The 23,424-nt window shown below is 46.3% G+C and overlaps 1 protein-coding gene across 1 annotated transcript; it reads left to right on the top strand.

The window, feature by feature from the left end:
* Positions 1-11,580: 11,580 nt before the first annotated feature.
* On the top strand, positions 11,581-12,513 carry LOC142003011 (olfactory receptor 51G2-like). The gene has a single exon (XM_074979604.1). It carries the CDS (start codon positions 11,581-11,583, stop codon positions 12,511-12,513), a length of 933 nt encoding a protein of 310 aa, XP_074835705.1.
* The last annotated feature ends 10,911 nt before the right edge of the window (positions 12,514-23,424 follow it).

Here is a 23,424-nt window from a genome sequence, read left to right as displayed (position 1 = left end):
GATCTGGGGGTTCTCAGGAGGGAAAGTGAGGGTTAACTGGTTAACTTCTAGGGTAGGAAATGTGGGAGCATCACTGGGACTCCAGGATTTCAAGCACAATCAATTGACCAGTGTGTGTGAGTCACTGAGGCTGAATGGGCATAACTGCTAAACACAGAATCACAGAATCATAGGGCTGGAAGGGACCTCAGGAGGTCATCTAGTCCAGCCCCCTGCTTCAAGCAGGATCAACCCCCACTAAGTCATCCCAGCCAGGACCTGGTCCAGATGGGACTTAAAAACCTCAAGGGATGGAGAATCCACCACCTCTCTAGGCAACGCATTCCAATGCTTCACCACCCGCCTGGTGAAGAAGTTCTTCCTAACATCTAACCTACACCTTTCCCTCTTCAATTTCTGACCATTACTCCTTGTTCTGCCACCTGACACCACTGAGAACAGTTTCTCACCCTCCTTTTCAGAGCTCCCCTTCAGGAAGTTGAAGGCTGCTATTAAATCACCTCTAAGTCTTCTCTTCTGTAAACTAAACAAGCCCAAATCCCTCAGCCTACCCTCGCAGATCTTGTGCTCCAAACCCTTAATCATTTTTGTTGCCCTTCGCTGAACCTGCTCCAGCAAATCCACATCCTTTTTATACCAGGGGGCCCAAAATTGGACATAATATTCCAGATGTGGCCTCACCAGTGCCGAATAAAAAGGAATAACTACCTCTCTAGATCTGCTCGAAATGCTCCTCCTAATGCAACCCCAGTATGCCGTTAGCTTTCTTGGCTACAAGGGCACACTGTTTACTCAATGGGACAACAGCCATGGGGGACACATCTTAGATAGGGTGACTGGCAGAAAGCAGCCTGAGGAGGAGGATCACCTTCTCACCTTGGCCCTGTCACATGGACACAGCTGAGCACTGTGGTGACTGGGCCCAGGCTCATGCAGAAAAGCTTTGAGATGATGCTCCTTCCACAAAAGAGGCTGTCAGTTAATCGGCCATCCTTCCGTCTCAGTCTCCTCTCTATCTGACCCTGTAAAGGGGAGCTTGGAAGAGAGGAATTAGCTATACCCAGTGGGCCGGCCCTACGGCCAAGCCGCACAGTAAGGCAGCTAGCCATTGGCAGGCTCTGAGCTGCTAGTCAGATGGTATTGGAGGTCCATTAGCCCTCAGCCAGAGGGGGCAGTAAGCAATGAGTGGTTTCTACCCTGTATTCAGGGCAGAGCAGCTCAGCATTCTCTTAAGCCCCAGATCGAGGGAGGGAGAGAAGGGCAAAGCAATGGGTAGGCTGTGGTCTGAAGTCAACACAATTAGGCTAGGCAGTCTAGAGTCCCAGGTAAGGCTGAGCAGCAATAAATTTTAAGGAAGAGAGTGAAGGAATGGGGTCCAAGGAGCACCAGCCTCCTTGTCTCAAGGGGAAGAACACTTCCATTCCTGGGAGGAATGTGGGCCAGCCCAACTCCACTGCATCCAGCTACGGTCACTAAGACTATGTCTACAATAGAAATATATTTGTCTGTATTAATATTGATTTTGTAACTCTGGAATCAATAACTTCAAATTTGACCATTCTCACCTCTCCACTTGCTTCTCACAAAGTTGACTTATTGCTGCCGCACTCAACTGGCAAACATCAACTGGTGCAGTAGTGCATTTTGGGAACCTATCCCACAGTTCCCTCGTCCCTGTTGCATTCTGGGTGTGCTCGCTGGTCTTTGAGATCATCTTCTCACCCTGCATTTTCCTCATCCCCCTCCTGTGCTACGCAAACGTCCATTTTTTTCTGTTGAAAGGAATGAAAACTAGGGCATCCACAGAGATGGCAAAAAGGTTGACATAAATGTCTTTCTTCTGTAGCTGAACTTCCAACTGGTTAATCTGCTCAGCATCCCCCCGCCCCCCTGATTGCATCCAATCCCTGAAAATAGTACAAGGACCCTGACTGCATTCTCAAAGTTAGAAGAAAGTGGATAGAAAAAAATCAAGGAAAAAAGATTTTTGACATTTTGACAATAATACTGGAAACCTGGAAGAAAGAGAAGATATGATTTTTTTTCAGAAAAAAAAAGTTGCTGATGGAGAAAGTCTTTGGCTTGCTGGTGCACTATAAGGCTTCTGTGCAACTACTGTGTTCTCAACCAGCCATCTCCTGAGTGTCCCCCGTCCCACCATTGCATCTGATGCTTGAGAATAATACATGGGCTTGAACTGTATTCTAAAAGTTAGAAGAAAGAGAATAGAAAACTCCAGGAAAAAAAAAAAGACTTTCTCCTTCACTACATGGATATTTCCAAGATGGGCGATGTCAGTGAAATATCATACACTGAACTTATAATGCAAACAGGAGTCTCACCTCTGGCTCCCGCTCCCCCGTGTTTCTGGAGGGTCAAAGCATGAAGACAAATAGGAGATGTTAGCAAAAAGACTTTATGACTGAAATATAAAACCAGCAAGTGGCTGCAGTGGACAGCAAGATCCCAAAAACATTCTTGGCAGGGTGTGGGTGGGTGCTGTGGTCTGAGGTTGCAGAACCACTTGGGATGTTGAAGTAGCTGAGGTAGTCCCCCTGACTATCTTAGCCACCAGGGAGACTTCCCCCTGGTGTCAGCAATCCCCCCCCAGTATCTTAGCCACCGGGGGAGACTACCCCAGCAGCTGCAAGCTCCAGTGGTCCCATGCTATGGGCGTGTGGGGGTTCAGTGGGGAGGGCAGTTGAAGAGGTTCTTCCTGAGTATCTTAGGCACTGGGGGAGACACCCCCCGGCAGATGCAAACCCCTGAATATTCCCAACTTTGGAGCCCTAAATGCGTTCAAGCTAGAGCACGGTGCTGCCTGGCAGCATAGTCAGCACTGAACAGCAGGCACACCCGTTAACTGGGTTGAGGGCTACCCATGTGATGTGGCTGACCACGGGAAAGACCCAGACTGTGGTGCCTGTGGGGGAGCGAAGGGAACTGACACACAAATGTAAACCCCTGGCAAGTTTCTTGGTGTCTTATGCAAGCATGACCCCCACAACAGCCTTGTTTCCAGGTGGTGCGGTGGACAGCGGCTGTTGCCACGCAGCGCAGAAAAACAAAACAAAACAAAACAAAACAAAAACTGTCGAGAACTCCCTGCACAGGGCTATTTGTGATGGGTAGATGCACTCACTGTGCTAATTCCAAAGAAAGAAAGACATTTCTCAGGCTCTCCTACAAACATGAGCCTACAGCCACAGGCTTGCTGCTCCTGCTTTGAAATTCACAGTCTTCCTGTTACCTCATTCCAGCAAACTGGAGAGCAGAGGCCACAGCAGAGCACTGAGGGGCATTGTGGGTTACACTTGGGACACCTCTGGAGGTTAATAAATTCAATTTTAAGACGTGGCACTTCCAAACTGGCCTTTACCTGAACTTCTGGATTCCAGCTTGACACCACACCCATCGGATAACGATGATATTGTAATCTTGCTATTAGTGCTCCCAGAATTGAGCTAATGGTATTTAGAGTGAAGACAGTCATGTGGGAATATCAAGCTAACTGCCTTAAATTCGAATTTATCTCATAGTGTAGACGTAGCCTCATACTTGTGGTGTGGCCCACCACTGAATCTATAGGTGGTAATTCCAAGAGTTTCCTGGAGTCTTGGTTAGCCTGCAGCCTGGAGGACATTGCCAGTCCACAGGAGGTAATCCTGGTAGCCCCTCTATGGGCTCCAGTAGAAGGTAGGATCATAGATTCATAGAACTGGAAAGGATCTTGAGATGTTGTAATATTGGAGGGTTGTTGGGCACTGGTGAGAGGCCCAAAACAGGGGAAATTGCTTAAAGACATGACTATTTATAGCTCAGCTGTGGGGCCTTTCACTACAAAGCACACCAAACCAATCACAAAGCACTTCTGTTGCCACACTGGCTAGCAAGAAGTTACACAAACAATTCCCTTGCACACTCCAGTTCCTCTTGTGCTACAACCACCATCCCTCCTTACACAGCTGAGTGGTTATGAAAAACAAACTCACCAAACCCAAACAGGTTTTTCCAGTTCCAAAGGACAAGCCACATTCCCAAGTCAAGGTATACCTCAGATTTTACCCAAAAGAACACTCTGTGGCCATCCATTAGAATCTAAAATATTAAGCTGTGTCTACAACTGCATTCCTCCTTCAAAAGAAGAATACAAATGAGAGAAGTTGGAAATACGAATGAGGCATCGATTTATATATCTTATGCTTCATTTGCATAATCTCTTTTCAGAAGAGAGTCTTTTGAAAGAAAAAAAGCAGTGTAGACAGAGCTCTTTGAAAAATAAACGCCATCGTTGATGGAACCCTTATTACATTTTTTTAAGGTTCTTTCAAAGATGGGGTTTATTTTCAAAAGAGGCCCATCAAAATTGCATTTTTTCTTTTGAAAGTATTTCTTCCAAAAATAGATTATGCGAATAAACATTAGTTATGTAAATCAGTGCCTCGTTTGCATTTCCATATTCCCTTGTTTGCACTCCTCTTTAGAAGGAGAAATGCATGTGTAGACACAGCTTAAAGGTGAAAGAAAGAAAGAAAGAAAAAGAAAGGTTAAGAGTAAAATATCTTAAATGTCCCTGTAACACATGATTTGTTAAGATGAGTCATTATTCTTCTGGGCCCAAGTTCATAGCAAAGATATTCCTAAAGTGATGTGCTGGAGTGAAGACAAACATGGAGAAACCTCAGGACCCTCTTTGTACCCTTGACCCTATGGAAGACATTGCATTGCACCTCCCATGTCCTTTTCAGGCAATCAGTCATTTCTGATCTGCAGTCTGAAAGTTCATAGCAAAGTTCCTCAGATGTGGATCAGCACCTATTGTCAGCCCTTTGCCCATCAAGTATTGATTCAACTGACTAATAACCCATTCACAATAGGGTGTGAAGCCTTCTGTTGAGATTTCCATGAAGCAAACATGAGGTGTAAGTACAGCACCAATACACACAACTTCAAATACAACAATCATACAAGATGCAGTGCAGCTGCAGCCGCCTGGACCCCCAAGAGAAACAGGAGCTTTGTCATCTGCCTATCCCTTGTAACATCAGTGAAGGTGGCACTCGCAAGGTCTATGGCTGCACTCTGGGTATGGAAAGGTCAAAATCTTCATGCTAGTCCAAGGCTGAGGTAGTGTGATCATCAGCTACTTGGACCCACCTTCCCCTCTCTGCCCAGCCCCTTCTATGCTGTTCAGTGCCTCTTCAGCTGATCCTACTGGCAGTGGCTCCTCTGACAGGACTTGGTAGCACATCTCTGATGAACTTGTGCTAGGAGACAGTTCGAGCACAGCTGTGGAGAGTAGAGACTCTGAGTGGGTGGTCCTACCAGCCAGGGGACCACTGAGATCTGTGCTAAGTTTGGGGATCCCTAGTAACTGGTTCTGTGTCATAATTTTTCAGAAGGAAGGGAAAGACCTTCCTTCCTAGAACAATCTGAGGGAACTTTCCATGCACAGTCCTGTGAAATATCTCTTCCTTGCCTTGCACTCTGGATTTGTAAACAGGAAAGGAAGCAGACAGGGAGATATCTGGTCCTGTACTACTGCCCGCTCTTGTTGCGGTTCTGTTATTTATTGGAACAATGCAAACTAATAACAAGCCTGGATTCCAGGAATGGAGACTGCAGCAGAGCTGGATCTGCAATCCAGTGGTGGAGCATCACAACCCATCCATGTCATTTGACCTCCTGCAGTTTGCCATTGGCTGTGATGGGGTTAAACCTGGAGCACACAAAGCCAAGCAGCCAAGGTTCCCTGATGGCCAAGTGTACCCCCACGGAATGTGCCAGTGTGCCTTATAAAGACAGCGGCTTCCCTACCTGAACACAAACTGCCTGCTGCCTGTCCAACCTCTCTGGTGATTTCTAGTTTTTTAAGTGAAGGCTTCATATGTCAGCAGCAGCCCTTCTAGCAGGAACTGGGTATGTTGGCAGATTTCAATGTCTTTGAAACGTAAAGTGTCATAGAAAGGCTACAACCTGTTTCTTTTTCCAGTTTGGTGCAGCAGGAAAGGACTCTGATTCTTTATTGGGGCAACTCAGTGATGGGGCTGGAGAGCAAGTGGCTTGAGGTAGCTTAGGAAATCCTTCCCTATCTCTGCCCATGCTATGTGCTGGGCTATTCAGTGACCCAGAAATCTGACATTCAAAGCCAGCTTGGGGTGTAAAGAACCAGATGTCCGAAGTCAGGGTTTCTCAGGTGGTCTTATTGCAGGAGGTGCAGTTTGCTATGGTTCTCAGCTTTCTAGGGGCTCGAAAAGACGAGATCCTGTGGAATATCAGAGACAAGTCCCCAGATTGCCTCAGGTTTATTTGCACCTGGAAATTTAGTGAGAAAATGCATTTTCCATTATGTTATTCTCTGGCTTGATTGTGAAGGCTGGAACTCAGACCTGCACTGCTGTGCTGTAACTGGTCTGATAGGGCATATTTCTGTTTCCTGACCCTGACTGAGTGCACCAACTTCTCTTCTCTGCAGGTAGTCCCCAGAGCTATATGAGTATCAGCATTTCTGTGTCTCCCTGTTCAGCTGGCACCACCTGTCAGGCCTCATACCCTGCCCTATCATGGCATGGCACCCTGAGGTGCTCCCACCCTCAGACTAGGCCCTTGGCTACAGAACACAGCAGGTCCACTGACCCAGCCCTGCAGATTTGAGAGGTTACTGGAGCTTTGGTTTCTCCTTCTGGTAGCCTCTGAGTAGTGGTGAGTCGAGCGGCTGGCCAGCCTTCTTCAGCCAAAATACAGTGTTATCTGAACAGCAGGAAGAAAGCATAACATGGGTGAATATGAGGGTTTTCAAACAAGTCTGTACACATCTCTGACCTCCAGACCTTCTCTCTTTGATGGGCCGACTGTCCTAGTAGTGTATCTGTCTGTCAGTCTGAGGATCTTCTCAGAAACAGCTGCCCACTTCTGCACAGGCTCTCAGAGCTGGAAAAACAAGCTGTGTAATGTAGCTGGAGCCTGGAAATAGGCTCTTCCCAGCTTGTAGCTCTGGTTTCATCTCAGCCTTCAAGAAGTGCTTAGTGAGCAATGAATTTTTCTGAGCTTTTTGTCCTGTTTCTGCTTATTTTCCAGCAGCCTTGTAGACACTGAGAAGAGCAAGGCTAGTTTTGTTCAATAAATCCACAACATAAGTGCCCCAGTTTGTTAATTCAATATCACTGGATTTATTCATGCATTTGACTTTGAAAATACACTTCCTGCAAAACCGTATCCTTCCTGAATAACAGGTGCTAGTGTTACTATTTACTAGGGAGTGAGAGCTCAAGAAATGAATGTTCTATGCACCAATCCCACAGCCAGTTCCACTCTTGATACAGAAGAGGACCTGAGGAGAATCTGTCAGCTGCTAACCCTGGGACAGAGGATCTACTAGACATTTGTTTGCCGACAAGTGACTGAATGTGGGTGAGACATTGTGATCCTTTCAGTTTCTGATGAAATCCCGATGATAGATGCTACATTTTAATTTCCACTGTCACCTACGAAATCACCTCTGTAATAAGACCAGAGGCAAAAGAATGGGTTGACATGTGTGATGTGTGACCGACGCGTAAAAGTTACGTCACAACGTTTCATTGTAATACAGATATTACAGACCAAACTTTCATGACAGGCCTGTATATTGAAAGCCAGCAGCAGTCTTGTTGGAATCTCTACAGCTAGGGTTTCAAACTTAATTGACCTTGCAGGTCAGTAGACTCTCCAGGGTATCTGTCTTAGTCTGTAGGTTCACAAATAGCAAGCATTTCTGTGGGACCTTAAAGACTAACACATTTACCTTTTTTGGTGTTAGCTGATGGCCAGGTAATGAGTTCTCTGTGAGCCTTATTACATCCGAGTCTTTAACTGCTAGGACCGGCAATCCCTTCGCAGAAGGCAGCCAGGGTGGCTGATGGATGTCCCAAAGGTTGGTGCAGAGAGCTTATTTCATCCGAGGCTTTAACTGCTAAGACAGACTGTCCCTTCACAGCGGACAGCCAGGGAGGCTGACGGGTGCCCCAGGAGTCTATCCCATTGAGGCGACACGACTCAGCGCTCAGCTTTTACTGCACCTTACCACTGACCAGGCTGATATAGCCAAACGGCCAAGTTTCTCTGTTTTGTGTTTGGCCGACTTACGGTAACTGGAAGGAGTCAGGCTGAAAGCTTAAATGGTTACTATTTATTAAAAGACAGAAATCAAATCTTAATGGTTACAAGGTTATTGTTCTATCTTGTTAACTACTAGCAGGATGATATATATGACATGTCAATTAGATTTCAAGTGAAAAGTTACCCATTTGAGGACCAGACGCCTCAGCCTAAAGAGCTCTCACTATTAAATATGCACAAAAGTACATTGCAGGTGTAATTCTCACCCCTGCGTCCTTTGACTCCAGCGTAGCCAACGTCGTACACCAAATCTCTCGGGAAGAACAATACGAGGAGGGCATCCCCGGGACCTCGGGAGGCAAAGACCTTACCAGACCGGCAGGTACAGGAAATTGGAGCTCAGTTAGAGTGGGCTGCCGGACCCTTCTTTATACCCCTTGGGTCACGTACACTCCTCCTTATCTAAAGGTACCAATTGTACTGGTTCATCTTTGTAACGCCGGTTCTTACAAGGGAGTTGCGACTTAATTTACACTTGTAAGGTAGAGATAACTAAATCATTAAGACAGGACATTCTTTTCGTATGGGCAGGAGATTCCTCTTCTGGGACGATATGTACCAGCCAAGGGCAGTTTAAGGCCCTGTGGTCATCAGCTGGCCTGTTGGCCCTCTTATCTGTATTCTTCCGTCCAGGGTCATGCTGACACAGCACATCTGTGTTTTGAAGCATCAAAGACTGTGCTTGAGATAAGCGCATCTGTGCTTTCAGACATTCTAAGACTGTGTTGTTTCCTTTGTGCTTTGTGCTCTGAGGCACCTAAGAGGGGCAAGATGGAGTAGAACAGGGGGATTCTGTCTGGCTACATTTGGTGAAGCTACAGACTAACACAGCTACAAGACCATTCCTGGCTTTCAGCACATAGGCATGCCATGAAAGTAACAAGCAGGCTTGTACAGTTTGAACCTTTCTCAACTGGCCCCCTCAGATCCTGACTGATGCCGGATGAGAGAATTTGCTGTACCATGTGTAACTGTCCACAGGTAAATTCAAACGTGGGACCTCAGTGCAAGTACCTTTAACATGTGAGCTAAAGGCCAGCTGGCTCTTAGCTTAGGCTGTAGAGGACACATTCTTTCTTTGTGAAGCAATTTAGGTACCACTATATGGGGCAGTTAACCACACTTAGGAGTGTGGGTTACACACAGGAGGTCAGTATTATCTATTGGTATTATCAACACTTTGTTTGCCTACTGGGCTCTTAGAAGATATTTGGGGATAAATTACAGCTAAATAACAGCACAGAACACTGAGGGCCAGGACTGGTGGCTGGAAATAACTTTATGTGGCCATGAGAAGCCTGGCCACGCCCATGATAAGTTGTTCTCCAGCTAACTAAAATCATGCTGGATTACAGATGTTGCTTGATGAGAACACTCTGGATTGTAGAGGTTCAACTTCCATCACCTTAAAGACTAACAAATTTATTAGGTAATGAGCTTTCTGAGATTTCACAAAGTCATTCTCTTTTTATGGTCTGAAAGGGCTGATTCATGAGCTTTGAATGCTTGGAGTTAGCAATGAAGTCCATGCAAGCTGATAGTGTTTCCCCCTGTGTTCAGGAGACCAGACAGAAACTGGGTTCCTACAAAGGATGTGAACTGAGTCCTCACCATGACATCCCCATGTCCTGGATCTGTGATGCACCACACCCTCCTCCCTCACCCCCACTAATATCCACATCCTCATGCTGGAATTCTGCACCCCACCAGGGTAACCAAAAGTGAATCCCACTGGCCCCACCCAACTAGCTACAGAAACATGTCTTGTCGGGTGGCTTCTTGACCAGCGTAGTTCACACCATAGTAGAAACAGTCAGTAATGATGTCCTGGACTGAGCAGAGCCCTCTGCGGCTAGGGCTATGTGGGGCTGGGGGTGCTTGGCGCTAAGTATACAGGTCAGTCCCTGCATGCTACACATCTCTCCCCCTTGGCCGGCAGCCTTGTGGGCATGATGAAAAAATGTTTTCAAACTATTTCATGGACCATATTGGCAAAGCCCTAGGGCTGCAGATGGTCTCTCCCAGCCTGGGCATTTGAGACCCCTGATCTTCAGGAAGGAGCTGAATGGCTTTTGCTTTAGAAAGTATTTCAGAAGTGCTGTGCAAGAGATGTGCTATGTTTTTTCTGCCATTAACTTTTTACTCAGCAAACAGTTGTTTGATACATTCTCCTAGTAATGGACCAGACGCTGTTTCTAACACTTACATTCAGTCTCGTGAACACAATCCCTCTGCAACACCCAGGCAAGGCTTTCCAAAAAGTTCTGAGTGAAAAGAACCTTTGGTGCATGTTCCAGCAGAGTGGAGCCGAGGTGCAGGACAGGGAGTGTAACAGTGGTTGAATGTTATTTACACCCATCACCTGTTAAACATGCCGGGTTTAAGTAACTTTCACCCCAAGTGTTCATTAGTGCACCACGAGTGTTTGCAGTCTTCACCCATTTGTTATTCCAACCCTGCTGTCTGGGATAGATTGCAACATCTCAAATACCTACACTTATTTCCACGGGGGAGGAGGAGATGCTGGTCCTATAATGCTGAAGAGACACACGTAGGATCATCAGACGCTCCAGATTCAGTCAACACAGGCTTGGCAAAGCATTTCAGCTTCTCTTGCAGGGATTCTTGGGGGCCAGAGTGCATCACCAGGGTAATTTGGTAAGGAAAAGATGACAGAGCACAGGCCTGATTGAGATCAGACATGGAAATATGCTACTGAATTCAATGTTATTGAATTATGAATCTGTCCCTGAGAATTTATTCCTGGTCCTGTATATAGGCAGTGGTGGAATTGTCATGAGTGGAGGATACAAATATGCATATAAAAATGTCCACTTTTTGCTTCCGACGTTTTATTGTGTCACGGTACAATGAGCCATGCTCAGAAGTAGAGGGACAGAAGAGTGTCTGAGAGAAGCTCGCAATGATAAAATCAAATGATACTCATGCATATTGTGGAACTCCCAGCCACAAGATATCAATGGCTCCAAGAACTTTACAAGGTTCAAAAAGGGAATAGATGTTTATATGGATAAGCAGAAAATCCAACGACAGCCGTGAGAAATGTTCTCTTATAAGGGATCTAAACATTCCTGATTTACACCACAAAAATACCTAACTAGTGGTTGTCAGGGAAATCTATCTCTGTGAGCCACATATTGCATGACTTCTTCCACTTTTCTCTGAAGCTGGCCACTGAGTACTAGACAAGATGGATGACAGGTCTGATCTAGGATGGCAGTGCCTCCCTTCCCGTCATTGTGTAAATCCAAGACCGTGGCTTTCTTCAACCTATCCCATGAAGATGAGTATCTCTAGACTTCCACTGACAGCATAAGGATATCTCATTAAGTATTGTCTTCTCTTGTTCTTTTTTCTTTTAGGAAGAAAAAGGCAAAGCTCCTTGAAACCCCTTGTTAGATTATGTCATTTGTCAATGATACCAAATTTAACTCTGTGGTGTTTTTTCTCACTGGGATACCTGGTCTGAAAGACATCTATCTCTGGATCTCTGTCTCCTTCTGTGTAATGTATGCTATTTCAATAGTAGGAAATTCCGTCATTCTCTTCACTGTGAAAACAGACCCAAGCCTCCATGAGCCCATGTACATTTTTCTTTCCATGTTGGCAATCTCAGATATTGGTTTATCCATGGCCACCATGCCGACAATACTGAGCATATTTCTGTTTAATGCTAGGGAGATGAGCCTCAGTCCTTGTTTTACCCAGCTCTTCTTCATCCACTTTCTCCAATGCACTGAATCTGCCATCCTCCTGTTGATGGCCTTTGACCGCTTCATCGCAATCTGTAACCCGCTAAGATACACTTCTGTATTAACCCTGCCTAGAATTCCCAAGATGGGGCTGGTGTGTGTACTAAGAGGGTTGGCCACAATACTCCCACTGCCCCTTCTTCTGACACGTTACCAATACTGTCGGGCCAGTGTCCTCTCCCATTCCTACTGCCTGCACCAGGACGTCATGAAGATGGCTTGTTCAGATATCAAAGTCAGTGTCATCTATGGCTTGTTTGCTCACCTCTTGACAATGGGCTTGGACTTTGTGTTCATCTTCCTCTCTTATGCGATGATCCTCAAAAACGTGCTGAGTGTCATGTCCCCCAGAGAGTGCCTGAAGGCGCTGAATACCTGTGTCTCCCACCTCTGTGCTGTCCTGCTCTTCTACACCCCAGACATCAGTTTGTCTGTGATACACAGGTTTGGAGAGGAATCTCCATTGATTCATATTCTCCTGGGGTATATGTCCCTGGTGTTCCCACCCCTGCTGAACCCAATTGTGTACTGTGTGAAAAGCAAGCAACTTCGTGAGAGGATAATCAGGCTGCTCTTCAAGTGAATGGTGACTTGATCACATGGCTTCAGTGCTGGTGACACAGGTGACAATGAATACCAGCCACAGGCTGCTATTCGCTCCTGGACCCTTACATCCACAACAACAATAGCTAATGAGCTCCACTCTGTAAAGAGGTCAGCATGAAGTTTAAGGCCTGGAATAGAGGGGAGGGGTTGGTGAGGGATGACAGTGAAATGAAAGAATGACACCAAGGCAGGTTGCAGCATTTACAAAGTGATTCTTCTTGGGAAGAGCCAGGTACCCAATGAGGTGTTGGCCGATGAAGAGTCATATCTGTGGCTGCTCCAACCTCAGAACTCCTGTTCATACAGTCTATTAAAGGAAGGGATGTTGATGTTTCTCCCAGTTTTACCAGGGTTGTCACTAAACCTAGTCTGGTTAATTATCCAGGGGCCATGAATAAAGCTTCAGCATGGTTCTACAGTCACAGTATTGTCTCTTCTTGAGCTCTCTGGATACTCCATGATCCATGACCGCTGGATTAACTGGGCACAGGGAGGGTGCAAGGGTCATCAACATTCACCTGTGCTCTGTGGTCTCAGCCAGCTGCTTGTGATGGAATCGTGTATTGCCAGAGGTCACCGGTGTGGTGTCCTGACATAGCTCAGTCCAATGTAGATAACCCTTCCGTGTGTGTTCTGTAGGGTGTACTGGCTCCGCACTGATACATAGCACAGTAGATGCCAACAGGGCCTCCAAAGAACTTCAACGTCAGATAAGAGGTGAAGATGCCCAAGCCGGGCTTATTGCCAATGAAGCCCAGATCCCAGTGCTCCAGATCAGAGGGCTGCATTGATGTTAACATGTAAGAACATGCCTATGGACTCAGCTCAGTCACCAATGGGCTTCTCACTGCCCGCTAGACCAGACAAGGACAACTCACTTAGGTTATGTGTTTATACATAGAAACAAACAAGTGACCTATCAGGTGCCATCCTCTGACGTTAGGTAACTATCACCTTGTAGATGGCGGTGGACCAGGCCATCCTTCTCCATCATGATGTTATCTTCGACCCTATCCTGAGCATGCATCTGCACGTCCCTGTTATCCGTGGGGAGAGTGCTGATACCAAGGTGTCTCTTAATGAGGTATTGTTTCTGTGCCTCTGGCATGTGTTTGTGGCCTGTACCTCTCACTGTTTGGGTATGAGTGTGTCTGCCACATCAGCCCTGTTCTGGCTAAGACCGGAAAGCAGGGCCTGCTTCTGGCTCACAGGTTCACTTGACTTTATATTAGCAAAGCCATGTCCAGGGTTCCCTAGGCCTCACACCAGGCCTGTGATAAGCAGGCTTATATCATAGGCCCTCTTTTTACTACAGACAACAGCCCCCACTTTGGTTCCCTGTTGATGGATCTGCACATGGCACATCTGCTTAACCCTCTCCACACTAAGGCAGAGCTGTTCTGCGTATGTGAGTGATGTCTGACACACAAAAGGCCTGACCAGAGGCTCGGGCCCAGATTCCTTCCCCCATGCTCTGTTTGCAATTCCCCAGCTTCTGGGAAAGGGCTGGAAATGTTCTGCAGCTGCCCAAATACTACACAGTTTGTCCCAGCACAGTCTATTCAGTGTAGCTTGACCACCATTTCCAAAGACGGAAGCAGGATATGGGCAGAAGCCTATTCCCCTATAGGAACTCTCCTCCTTTGACTTCCTCCATAAGGACACTCCCTCTTCTCCTCTCTTCCCCTGAGCCCCATCCATCTGTCCCATCTCTCATCCCAAAACCTCACCCACTACTCCTTTTATCTGCATGAGGCTCCACCCTCTGTCCAGGCCAGAAGCCAGATCCATGTCTTGGTAAGAGCTCCCCAGGGAGCCAGGGACACTGTGAAATATTCCAGACCCTCCCACTGGCCAGGTCAGGAGTTGGTTGGGAGGGGTTAAGAGAAGCCCTGGTGCTCTGTCCTCACCCTCCAGGTCCAAGGGAAAGTGGAAATTTTATGGCTCCCCATGGGGACCTGATGTCCCAGGATTATTCCTACCACACCCCTGTTTTGGCCTGGCTGCGGGTGGGCACAGGCTCGGGAACAGTGGAGAGGCAGGCGGCTGGGTCTCGTGTAGAGAGATGGGGTCTCAAGGAGGGTCTGAAGGGAAAAGATAGGTCTGAGGGAGTGGCAAGTGTGAAACTACCATGGTCCCAGCGAGCAGGGGCAGGGACTTCTGGGCAAAGGAGTGCAGTGGTTCTAGAAGGCAGCAGAGCCAGTGTTTGGAGAAGACTGACCTAGTGTGACCCGTATCCAGGGGCTCTTGTTTTAAGTATTCAAAGCTCAGAGGCAGTCATTGCAATCACCTTAGAGGGGAGGGCAGTAACCTTCAGGTCTATGCTGGTGTGGCCATTGTCCACAGGGATTAGCAGGACTGGGCTATGTTGTGGGAGCCGTCACAACTAGACAGAGGTCAGCCCCGCCCACAGGTGGGTCTAAATGCCACTGAGGCAGCGGAGAAGAGGCCAGTGTATCAAACTCCTGTAACTGGCCCCATCTACTTCGGTGGGTAATAACCCTGTCATATATCACAGCATGTCCCTGTTGATTTGTTGCAGGCTTAGCACTTCATAAGTAGTTTAAAAATATTGCTGATAATGGTTATGTTGCATTTTAATAATTTCTTTTCAGATCTTTTATGCTCGGTGTGCAGTATCACCAAGTTCCATTCAACATTTTGAATTGCACTTCTCCCCCAAATTATGAGATGAGTATGTGTTTAAATCTCTGCCCCTTGGCAACATTTTCCAAGAGCACAGCCCACTCTGCCAACTTCCAAGCTCCTAGGTATCATGTCAAAGTGCGCTCTTGCAGCCTGACATAGAAGGAGGCACAGGGTGCCTGAAGAGCTAAGGCGCTTGTGTAACTTTTGGGTGGACTAAAATTTACTTCCTTGACTTTTTCCAGTGCCTAAAAAGATCCCAGGTCCCAAAGAAAAGTAGTTGCAGACTCCAACTTCAGTCTGTAAGGCCTTTCGGCAAGAATTGCAATGGGACAACCTCCCAACATACAATCCCCAAAGAGAGCTAAGGAAATTATTTAGATAACTATGACATTGTATAATAAGGAAGCTAAAAATGATCTAATAGTTACAGCCCAACATTGCTGTTTTATAATCCCCAGACACTAACTTTCTTTGCTCTGTATGCAGTTTGAAGGTCATTCTGAACAGCGCATTGACCACAACAGCACAGTGAGAAGAAATACAGAGTTCCTAATAGCACAGGTTAAGTTCATCTGAGTCTCAGATAGCACCTTTGATCACTCAGTCTATATATATATATATATACACACACACACACACACACACATACTTCCAGCATCTGATGAAGTGAGTCTGTGCTCACGAAAGCTCATGCTCAAAACTTTTCTGTTAGTCTATAAGGTGCCACAGGACCCTTCGTTGCTGTTACAGATCCAGACTAATACGGCTACCCCTCCAATATCAGTCTATCTTGTCCGTTGAGTATAAATCAACATTTGCCCTCCACCCGCTTGTAGGAATTTTTAGTTGAAATCCAAGTGTAACCCAGACACCTGCTGGGTGTGGTTCACCGTCACATACAGTGGTGCTTAGACCATGCACACAGAGAAAGATAGGTCGACCCCTACAGCCTTAGTTAAGAACCAGTTGACTTTTAGCTCAGACTACTTCTACGCTAATGATGATGCATGAACTTGACCTCTCAGGAGCCACAGTTGTACTCCTCATAAGATATGTGAAGTAAGGGAGGTCGACAGGAGAAACTCTCCCAGTGACCTCCCCCTGTATAGCCAGACAAGTAGATATGTCAATTTTAACCAAGTGATTGGCACAGCTAGAATTGTGTATCTTCAGTTGACTTTCTTAGTCTAATGTAGACATAGCCTTAGCCTGTAACAGCTCCTGCATTAAGATGCAGAAGTATCACATTTGAGTCTACCTGATGGTGGTTACTCCAACTCATGCACTGAAGATCAACACTAACCAACCAGCTAATAGATTTTCCTTTCGCTCACTGAAGTATCTAGGTACCAAAGCAAAAAAAAAATAAAAACAAGAAAACACAAAGTCAAGAACAGCAAAATATACATGATTCTTTTCCAATTACTTCATGTAAGGACAAGCTGGCAAATCATAGTAGCTGGAGCAATTCAGCTGAAACAGTTTGGCACAAATGCAAACCAGATTCAAAGCATGACATTCATCATAGAAGAAATCATTTCCCCTGTGCTATAATTAATGTCACTCATGTTTCTCTCCGACAGGGTTAACAACATCACTAACCTGCTGCAAGATGTTTCTGAAATAGCAAAAGCTGCCTGCCGCCTGCCCCTGGGCAGCACTTCTCTCACCTCTCAAAGGACACATGGCCGCTCTGAAGCAGCTGGCTCGACCACTCGCCCTTATGGGGTCTGAGCCCAACTACCACACCCCATTCAATATACAGTGCTAAAGATGCCTAGCAACATCGACCCACCCAGACCCACCTCACACCTACCTCCCCACTATGGGCCTCTAAAAGAGGTAGCTCCCTATTAGGGACATGGGTCACACTTGAAAAGACTTACCCTCATTCCAGAATAATTAAAACAATAGCCCCACTTTGTGGCATGACATTAATTCAATCTTATCCAAAATATTAGGTCTCCTATTCCCCAGCCCCATCCTTCTGCTTGGTCGAGGGCCCACACTGTCCTGCTTCCTGACATCAGCATTTGTTTAACCTTGTTCCATCCCCTGCTTCTTCTTTTACCCTGAGGCCTCCCCCAACCCCATCATCTCTTCCCCCAAAGCCTCGGCACCCGGCCAGGCCAGAGGTGGACTCTTCTAAGCACAGTCTGGAGAAGGGTGATGAAGGGTACAGGAGCCAGGTGCAGGTTAAAAAGTTCTGAGGCAGGCCATGGGCTGTGCTAAAGACCCCCTATTTGAATCCTAATGTCTGGAGTAGGCCTATAATCCTATAAAACAGTTAGCATGAGTGGAAAGCTACCCCCCTGCCCACCCCCTCTATTTCACTCACAAGACCCAAGGAAGGTCATTCCAGCTTGGACAGAGCCTTGGAGTTTGCAGGGCTGGATAGGTGCCCCAGCAACCACATTCTGAGGAGAGGCCCAGTATATGAGAACCGAGAGATGGTGTTTCCTCCTCTGCCATCCCAGGCCAGTACAAAAAACAAATGTGTCTTTGTTCTATGCTGTTACTGTCTCTTTTGCTTTTATCTTCAAGATAAGCACCCCTGTATGTGCCCATGTGAAGGCTCCATCATTACTCTTGCAGACGCGTCAGCCATCCAATTAGACACATAGATGCTATTGCATGTCTGCTTTGTTTGAATAACTTGGTAAGGAAACCACCTGTACTAGAAACAAGGTGTTCTGGAAGTTATGGGCACTATGTAACCCTTTTTAGATTATTGGTTTATTGTGCTCATTTCACAGAATCACAGAATCATAGGGCTGGAAGGGACCTCAGCAGGTCATCTAGTCCAGCCCCCTGCTTCAAGCAGGATGAACCCCTTCGTCTTGCTCCTAGGTCCTATCCAGGCTTGGGTGACACCCAAGCCATAGTTTCCCCCCCGCGCATCAATAATCTTTATTATCGATTGTAACCTATTGTCTAACGGTGATCACCGAGCCTAATAAGTGAAGTGACACTTCACCAGCGCTGTGTGTAACAAACCCTCCTTCTTGCTCCATATACGGTGTCCAGACTTTGTTCAAACACATGTCACACAGTTAATGGAGCTCCTGCCTGTCCCCGACTTTGGCCTGAATGGGCTGGGCTGGCACGGAAACTGGCCAGACATATGGGACAGCTGAGGACCATAATCCCCATTTGTACTGGCAGGGCAGCAGAGACAGAGGGGAGAGTGGGGAACGACTCAGCGCCTGAGTCTCTTGCCAGGTTTCCTGTGGGTTAGAACCTCACTCACACACACAGCTGTGCCCTGCCTCGGTGGGAGGTGGGCTCGGCAGGTGTGTGCTCTGCTGAGTCATCAAAAGGGAAGGAGCTGAATGAATGTCCTCTCTTGAGGGCTTCTGTAATAACCATGTCTCTGACACAACCTAGTCACAAGTATCTGGCTGAGGGCATAGGAGAAGGGTGGGTGTCTGTGCCCCTTGAATTGCCCCTGGCCACAGCTGGTGGAGCCCTCTTGGATGGCACAGTTAGTCAGAGCGTACAGAAAAAGCCGGGACGGTAACTGCAGAACAGCTGTTGACGGATTACCCAAGCTCTGTGAACATTCCTTTACACGGTGCTCCTGGTGACACACACTAACACACAAAATCCTGCCAGAAAAAAAAAATCCTGAGAAGCTGAAGTAATTTTCCTGGCCAAGATGAACTGAATACAGAGAGTTTAGGCATCCTACAGCTCACTCTGCCTCCTCACGGGACCTGCATCATCCCCCGCATGCCAGGGTCTCTAGTTATTTGGCAAGATATCACCTAAGACAAACAGTTCCACTGACTGGGAGAGGGTTTGGTGTCAAATATGGGCAATAGAACACACACTTTACACTACTATCCAGGTGAGTGTGCAAGTTACTTCAGACGAGCTTGGGTAGCAGTCTCAGCACCTTTGGGAAGTTATCTTCAGGATGATGATGGGGGTGGACTCACCCTTCAGCCTATGAGGAGGATGAATGCCTTTCCATGGACAAAACAAGACACGCCTCCGCAGCCCAACTGGGCGTACTCCAAGCGTAGCAGGAGTGTAGGGTGGGGAGTGAAGAGCTGGGCTGTGAAGAGCTGCAAAGGAATCTCACAAAACTCAGAGATGGTGATGATGGAATTCAGTGTTGAGAATGGCGGGGCAATTCACATGGGAAAAAAACAGAATCCCAACTACCCCTGCAAATTCATGGCTCCAAATTGGCTGTCACTACTCTAGAAGAGATCTTGGAGTCATTACAGATAGTTCTCTGAAAATATCCATTCAGTGTGAAGCTTCAGTCAAAAAAAGCACAATCAATGTTGGGAAGCACAGAGAGTACTCATCAGCTTCCACGGTTAATTCATAATCTGCCTGGACGCCATGGAGATCGCTGACAACCCATGCCACTGTGACAGGCTCTCAGTTCACCCCAGCATGCAGTCTGTGAGCTTGTGGAACCACTGGGTCCCTGAATACCCCAGCTGGCCTGGCCAATCTTACATTGCTTTGTCGGTGACACTACCTGACTCAGCACTGTCTATTGCCAACCATCATCAGAGGAGATTGCTCAAAGTATTGAACAAAGCTACCTCAGTGCTCTAAGCCACACAAAAGCAGATCGTACTATCCCCTAAGGTCTCAGGCTTGTTCCCTCCTTCTACAATCCACATCTTCCAGCCTTACAAATGGAAGTTCATCTGGGGATCAAACCTGCAAAATTTCAAGGAAAGTTCCATCAATGACTACCAGCCCAGAAGGGCAGGGACACAACTCCATGTTCTGGGTGTCTGTGAATCTCTTGCTGCCAGAAGCTGGGAGCAGATGACAGGACACTGTCAAAAGACAGGTCACTGGGAAAGTTGATCTACTGGGTTGGCCCACTGGGGCCATAGTTATGTCCTTACATGTTGTCCTTGATGGATTGAGAAGCCTTTCCAGGGGATCCCTCTGTTTTAGAGTTCACAGAGGCACCTCAGCAGATGCCTTAACCCTACTGAATGAGAGACTGATGGGGGTCTGGGTGAGTGCTGCCCCATGGGAGTATGATCCTATAGAATGAGTTACAGAGGCTCATGGTTTTCAAATAGAACTGGGCTGCCCAACAGTTCTCACTGCCCTCAGAAAAAAAATGACCCAAATTAAAAGATTCCTTTTCCCCCTTTTTTAGAATGAGTTTTCATGGAAAATGGATCAGTTTTTATCTGACAGCTGCATCTGTGTGTATCCCCCAAAGGAATGGGGGCGGGGGGGTTTCATCTCCTTTCTTGGTTAACATAAATGAAGGTGGCACTGATTTAACTTAGGGATGTATTCTGGGAAAGGACAAAATCTCCTGACCAATCCATGACTGAGCTACTGTGATCTCTAGTACTCTAGCTACTCTTCCCAACTCTGTGCAGCCCCTTTGAGCAGAGCCTGCAGGCAGTGGCTGTTGTAAGAGCCGCTGCGGGCACATCTCTGAAGAGCCTGTGCCGCCAAAGAACCAGAGAGAGTCATAGGAAAGAAGAGCACACCCAGAGGTGGTGGGTGGGCCCAGCTGCCAGCAGATCACTGAGCTCTGCCCATAACTTTTGGGATCCCTGGATCCTGGGTCCCCCTTTTTATTCCTCAGGAAGAAAGGAAGAGACCTCCTCTCCTGGAAAAATCCCCTGGGTCCCCTGGGTTTGGCTGCTGAGAAGAAATGTGTTTAATAACAACAACAACAACAACAACAACAACAACAATAATAATAATAATAATAATAATAATAATAATAATTATTATTATTATTATTATTATTATTATTATTTATTTCAGCAGCATCACGGATGTCACAGCAACATCATTAGAACTCAGCTGCTCTGAAGGCAACCATGTGACTAATCAAAACGATGCAACCAGTTGGGCAATATCATCACATCCCCTGTAACTTAGCCTCTGTAGTTTGCCATTGGCTGCTGTACTTTGCCAAGAAGCTAAGATTCCCTGATGGCCAAGTGGCCCCCAAGGGAATGTGCCAACTTGATTCATAAAGGCAGTTGCCTCCCTAGCTGAGCAGATGTTGACGGCTGCCCATGTAACCTCACTGATGACTGCTTGTCCTTTTGAAGTTCCCTGGGATCAGTGGCTCCCCTACCAGCAGGAACTGGTACGTTGGCAGGTTTACCTATCTTTTAGATGCAAAGTGAAGGGGAAAGGCTGCCAGATGTTTCCATTTGCAGGTGTTCTGTGCAGTGGTAGAGGACTCAGCAGGGCTTTCGGGGTGACTTAGTGTTGGGGCAGGACAGCAGGCAATGATAGCTGACATAGGAACCCTTCCCCTACATTTACCTGTACTCTCCAGTAGATTATTCAAGACACAAAAAAATATGGCACTCCATCCTTGCCCATCCCAATTATTTGCTTGACCTTGCTTTGAAATAGGAAGTTGAGGCAGTCATCAAGTGCCTGCTCATATATTACACTGTCCCATAACCTGTAACACTTTTAAGTTCATCCTGGTCTGTCTCATAACGTATAAGAACATAAGAACATATGTTATGTTCTTATGCTCATATATTACACTGTCCCATAACCTGTAACACTTTTAGGTTCATCCTGCTCAGTCTAACTGTACAAAAAGCCCCTTCTGGTTGCGAGAACTGCAGCACACAGCATCTTTGTCTTTGTTCTTCACAGTTATTAGTAATAATCTAAAAATACTTGAAGGCAAAACCCCAAATTCTGTCTCCGGCTAACGAACAGGTTCTCTTGCTAACATTTCACTCTGACCTGAGAATGCGTCTCTGAAAGAAGATCCCAGGGAAAGGAATGGGCTGATGCATGCACTAAACCCCAGATGAGTAACTGTTAATGACAAAACTTTTCATCTTCATAGAAATACTAGAAGTGTAACAAGGATGTTATGGATCCATATTGAAAGCAAGTTGCAGAATTCTTGGAATCTCTACAGGAAGGAGCACTGGCTACTTTACTTATTAATAGGTTTGGGTTTAGAAAGTATTTCAGAAGTACTCTAAATGCTACTACAAACAGTTTTTACTATTAACTCTGTTCATCAAACAGTTGTATGATACTGTCCCTTAGTAACTGAAGTAAAACCATTCCTACAGCTTACATTCAGAGTCATGATCAGAAACTGCAAAAATTTCCAAAAAGCCCTGAGGGACCAGAACCTCTGGTCTGTGTTTCAGTAAAAAGTATAGCTTAGTCCCAGGGGAATTCTGATATTATAGCATTTGAAGCTATGTTGTACTTGCAGAATTCCCTCAGGACTAAGAGCTGATATGTGGAAATGGGAAGTGTTATCGTAGCTATATACAATTTACAGTCATGTCCTGTTCCATGCACATGGTTTAAGTACTTGCGCACTCAACTGGATGTTAGAGCAAAATCAGTGTTTGCACTGTTCATCTTTTTTTGATGCCACCCCGTTCCCTGCACAGCTCAAGTAAAGGTCTCGGCTTGTTAACATGCCAGATCCCTAGAGACACTTCAGTGGAGACTGGATTCAGGTCCTGTGAGGATCAAGAGAAGCCTGTAGGACGATCACACTCTCTGTGTTTGGTAAATGCTAACCATCAAAGAACTTCAGCTTCTCTAGGAGGGGTCCTTGGTATATATATAATGTGGCAATGAAATTCCTTCATAAATAGCTCCAGTGAAGGATGGATAAATAATGACTATTTTCCCCATTCACTTCCCCCAGCATTATAAAATGGGACATGCTCAGAAATGGGTCTCCAGATATTGTGTGTCGGGGAAGGTCAGAGTTGTAAAACCGTGCAGTGTTCGAGTAGACTGGGGAACTCACAGCCTCAGTGAGGCCAAGAGCTTACGGGGATTCAAGGAGGGATTGGATGTTTCTATATGAGTAACCAGAAAATCAAGTTATAGTATTAAGGAGTTTTTTGGATGTCTTGGAAGGTTCATATGTGGTCCTGATTTAATACAAAATAAGTAAACCTGTAGGTCTTGGGAGAAGGAAGCTTTCACTGGGGGACATCATTTTGCAGCTGCTTAATGCCAAGAGCTTCCTTCACTTCCTCTGCAGGTTCCGATAATAACACTGACTAGTGGGCTACATGGACTGAAAGTCTCAGCCAATCAATTAGTAACTTCCTATGTTTTTACTCATCTTTTTAGAGCTCCTGAGATTCTTGTGTCAAAACTATCTGTGTCTTTCTGACTGCAGAATGATGTCCAGTTAAACAGCCTCTAGTCTTCTGTTCTTTTTCCTTTCAGGGAGGAAAACACAAAACTCCTCTGATCTGTCCCTGATGTA

This window comes from Carettochelys insculpta, chromosome 1 (genome assembly GCF_033958435.1).
Source record: "Carettochelys insculpta isolate YL-2023 chromosome 1, ASM3395843v1, whole genome shotgun sequence".
Classification (NCBI taxonomy): domain Eukaryota; kingdom Metazoa; phylum Chordata; order Testudines; family Carettochelyidae; genus Carettochelys; species Carettochelys insculpta.
The sequence above is the reverse complement of the archived record's forward strand: the minus strand, read 5'-3'. Positions and strand labels throughout refer to the sequence as shown.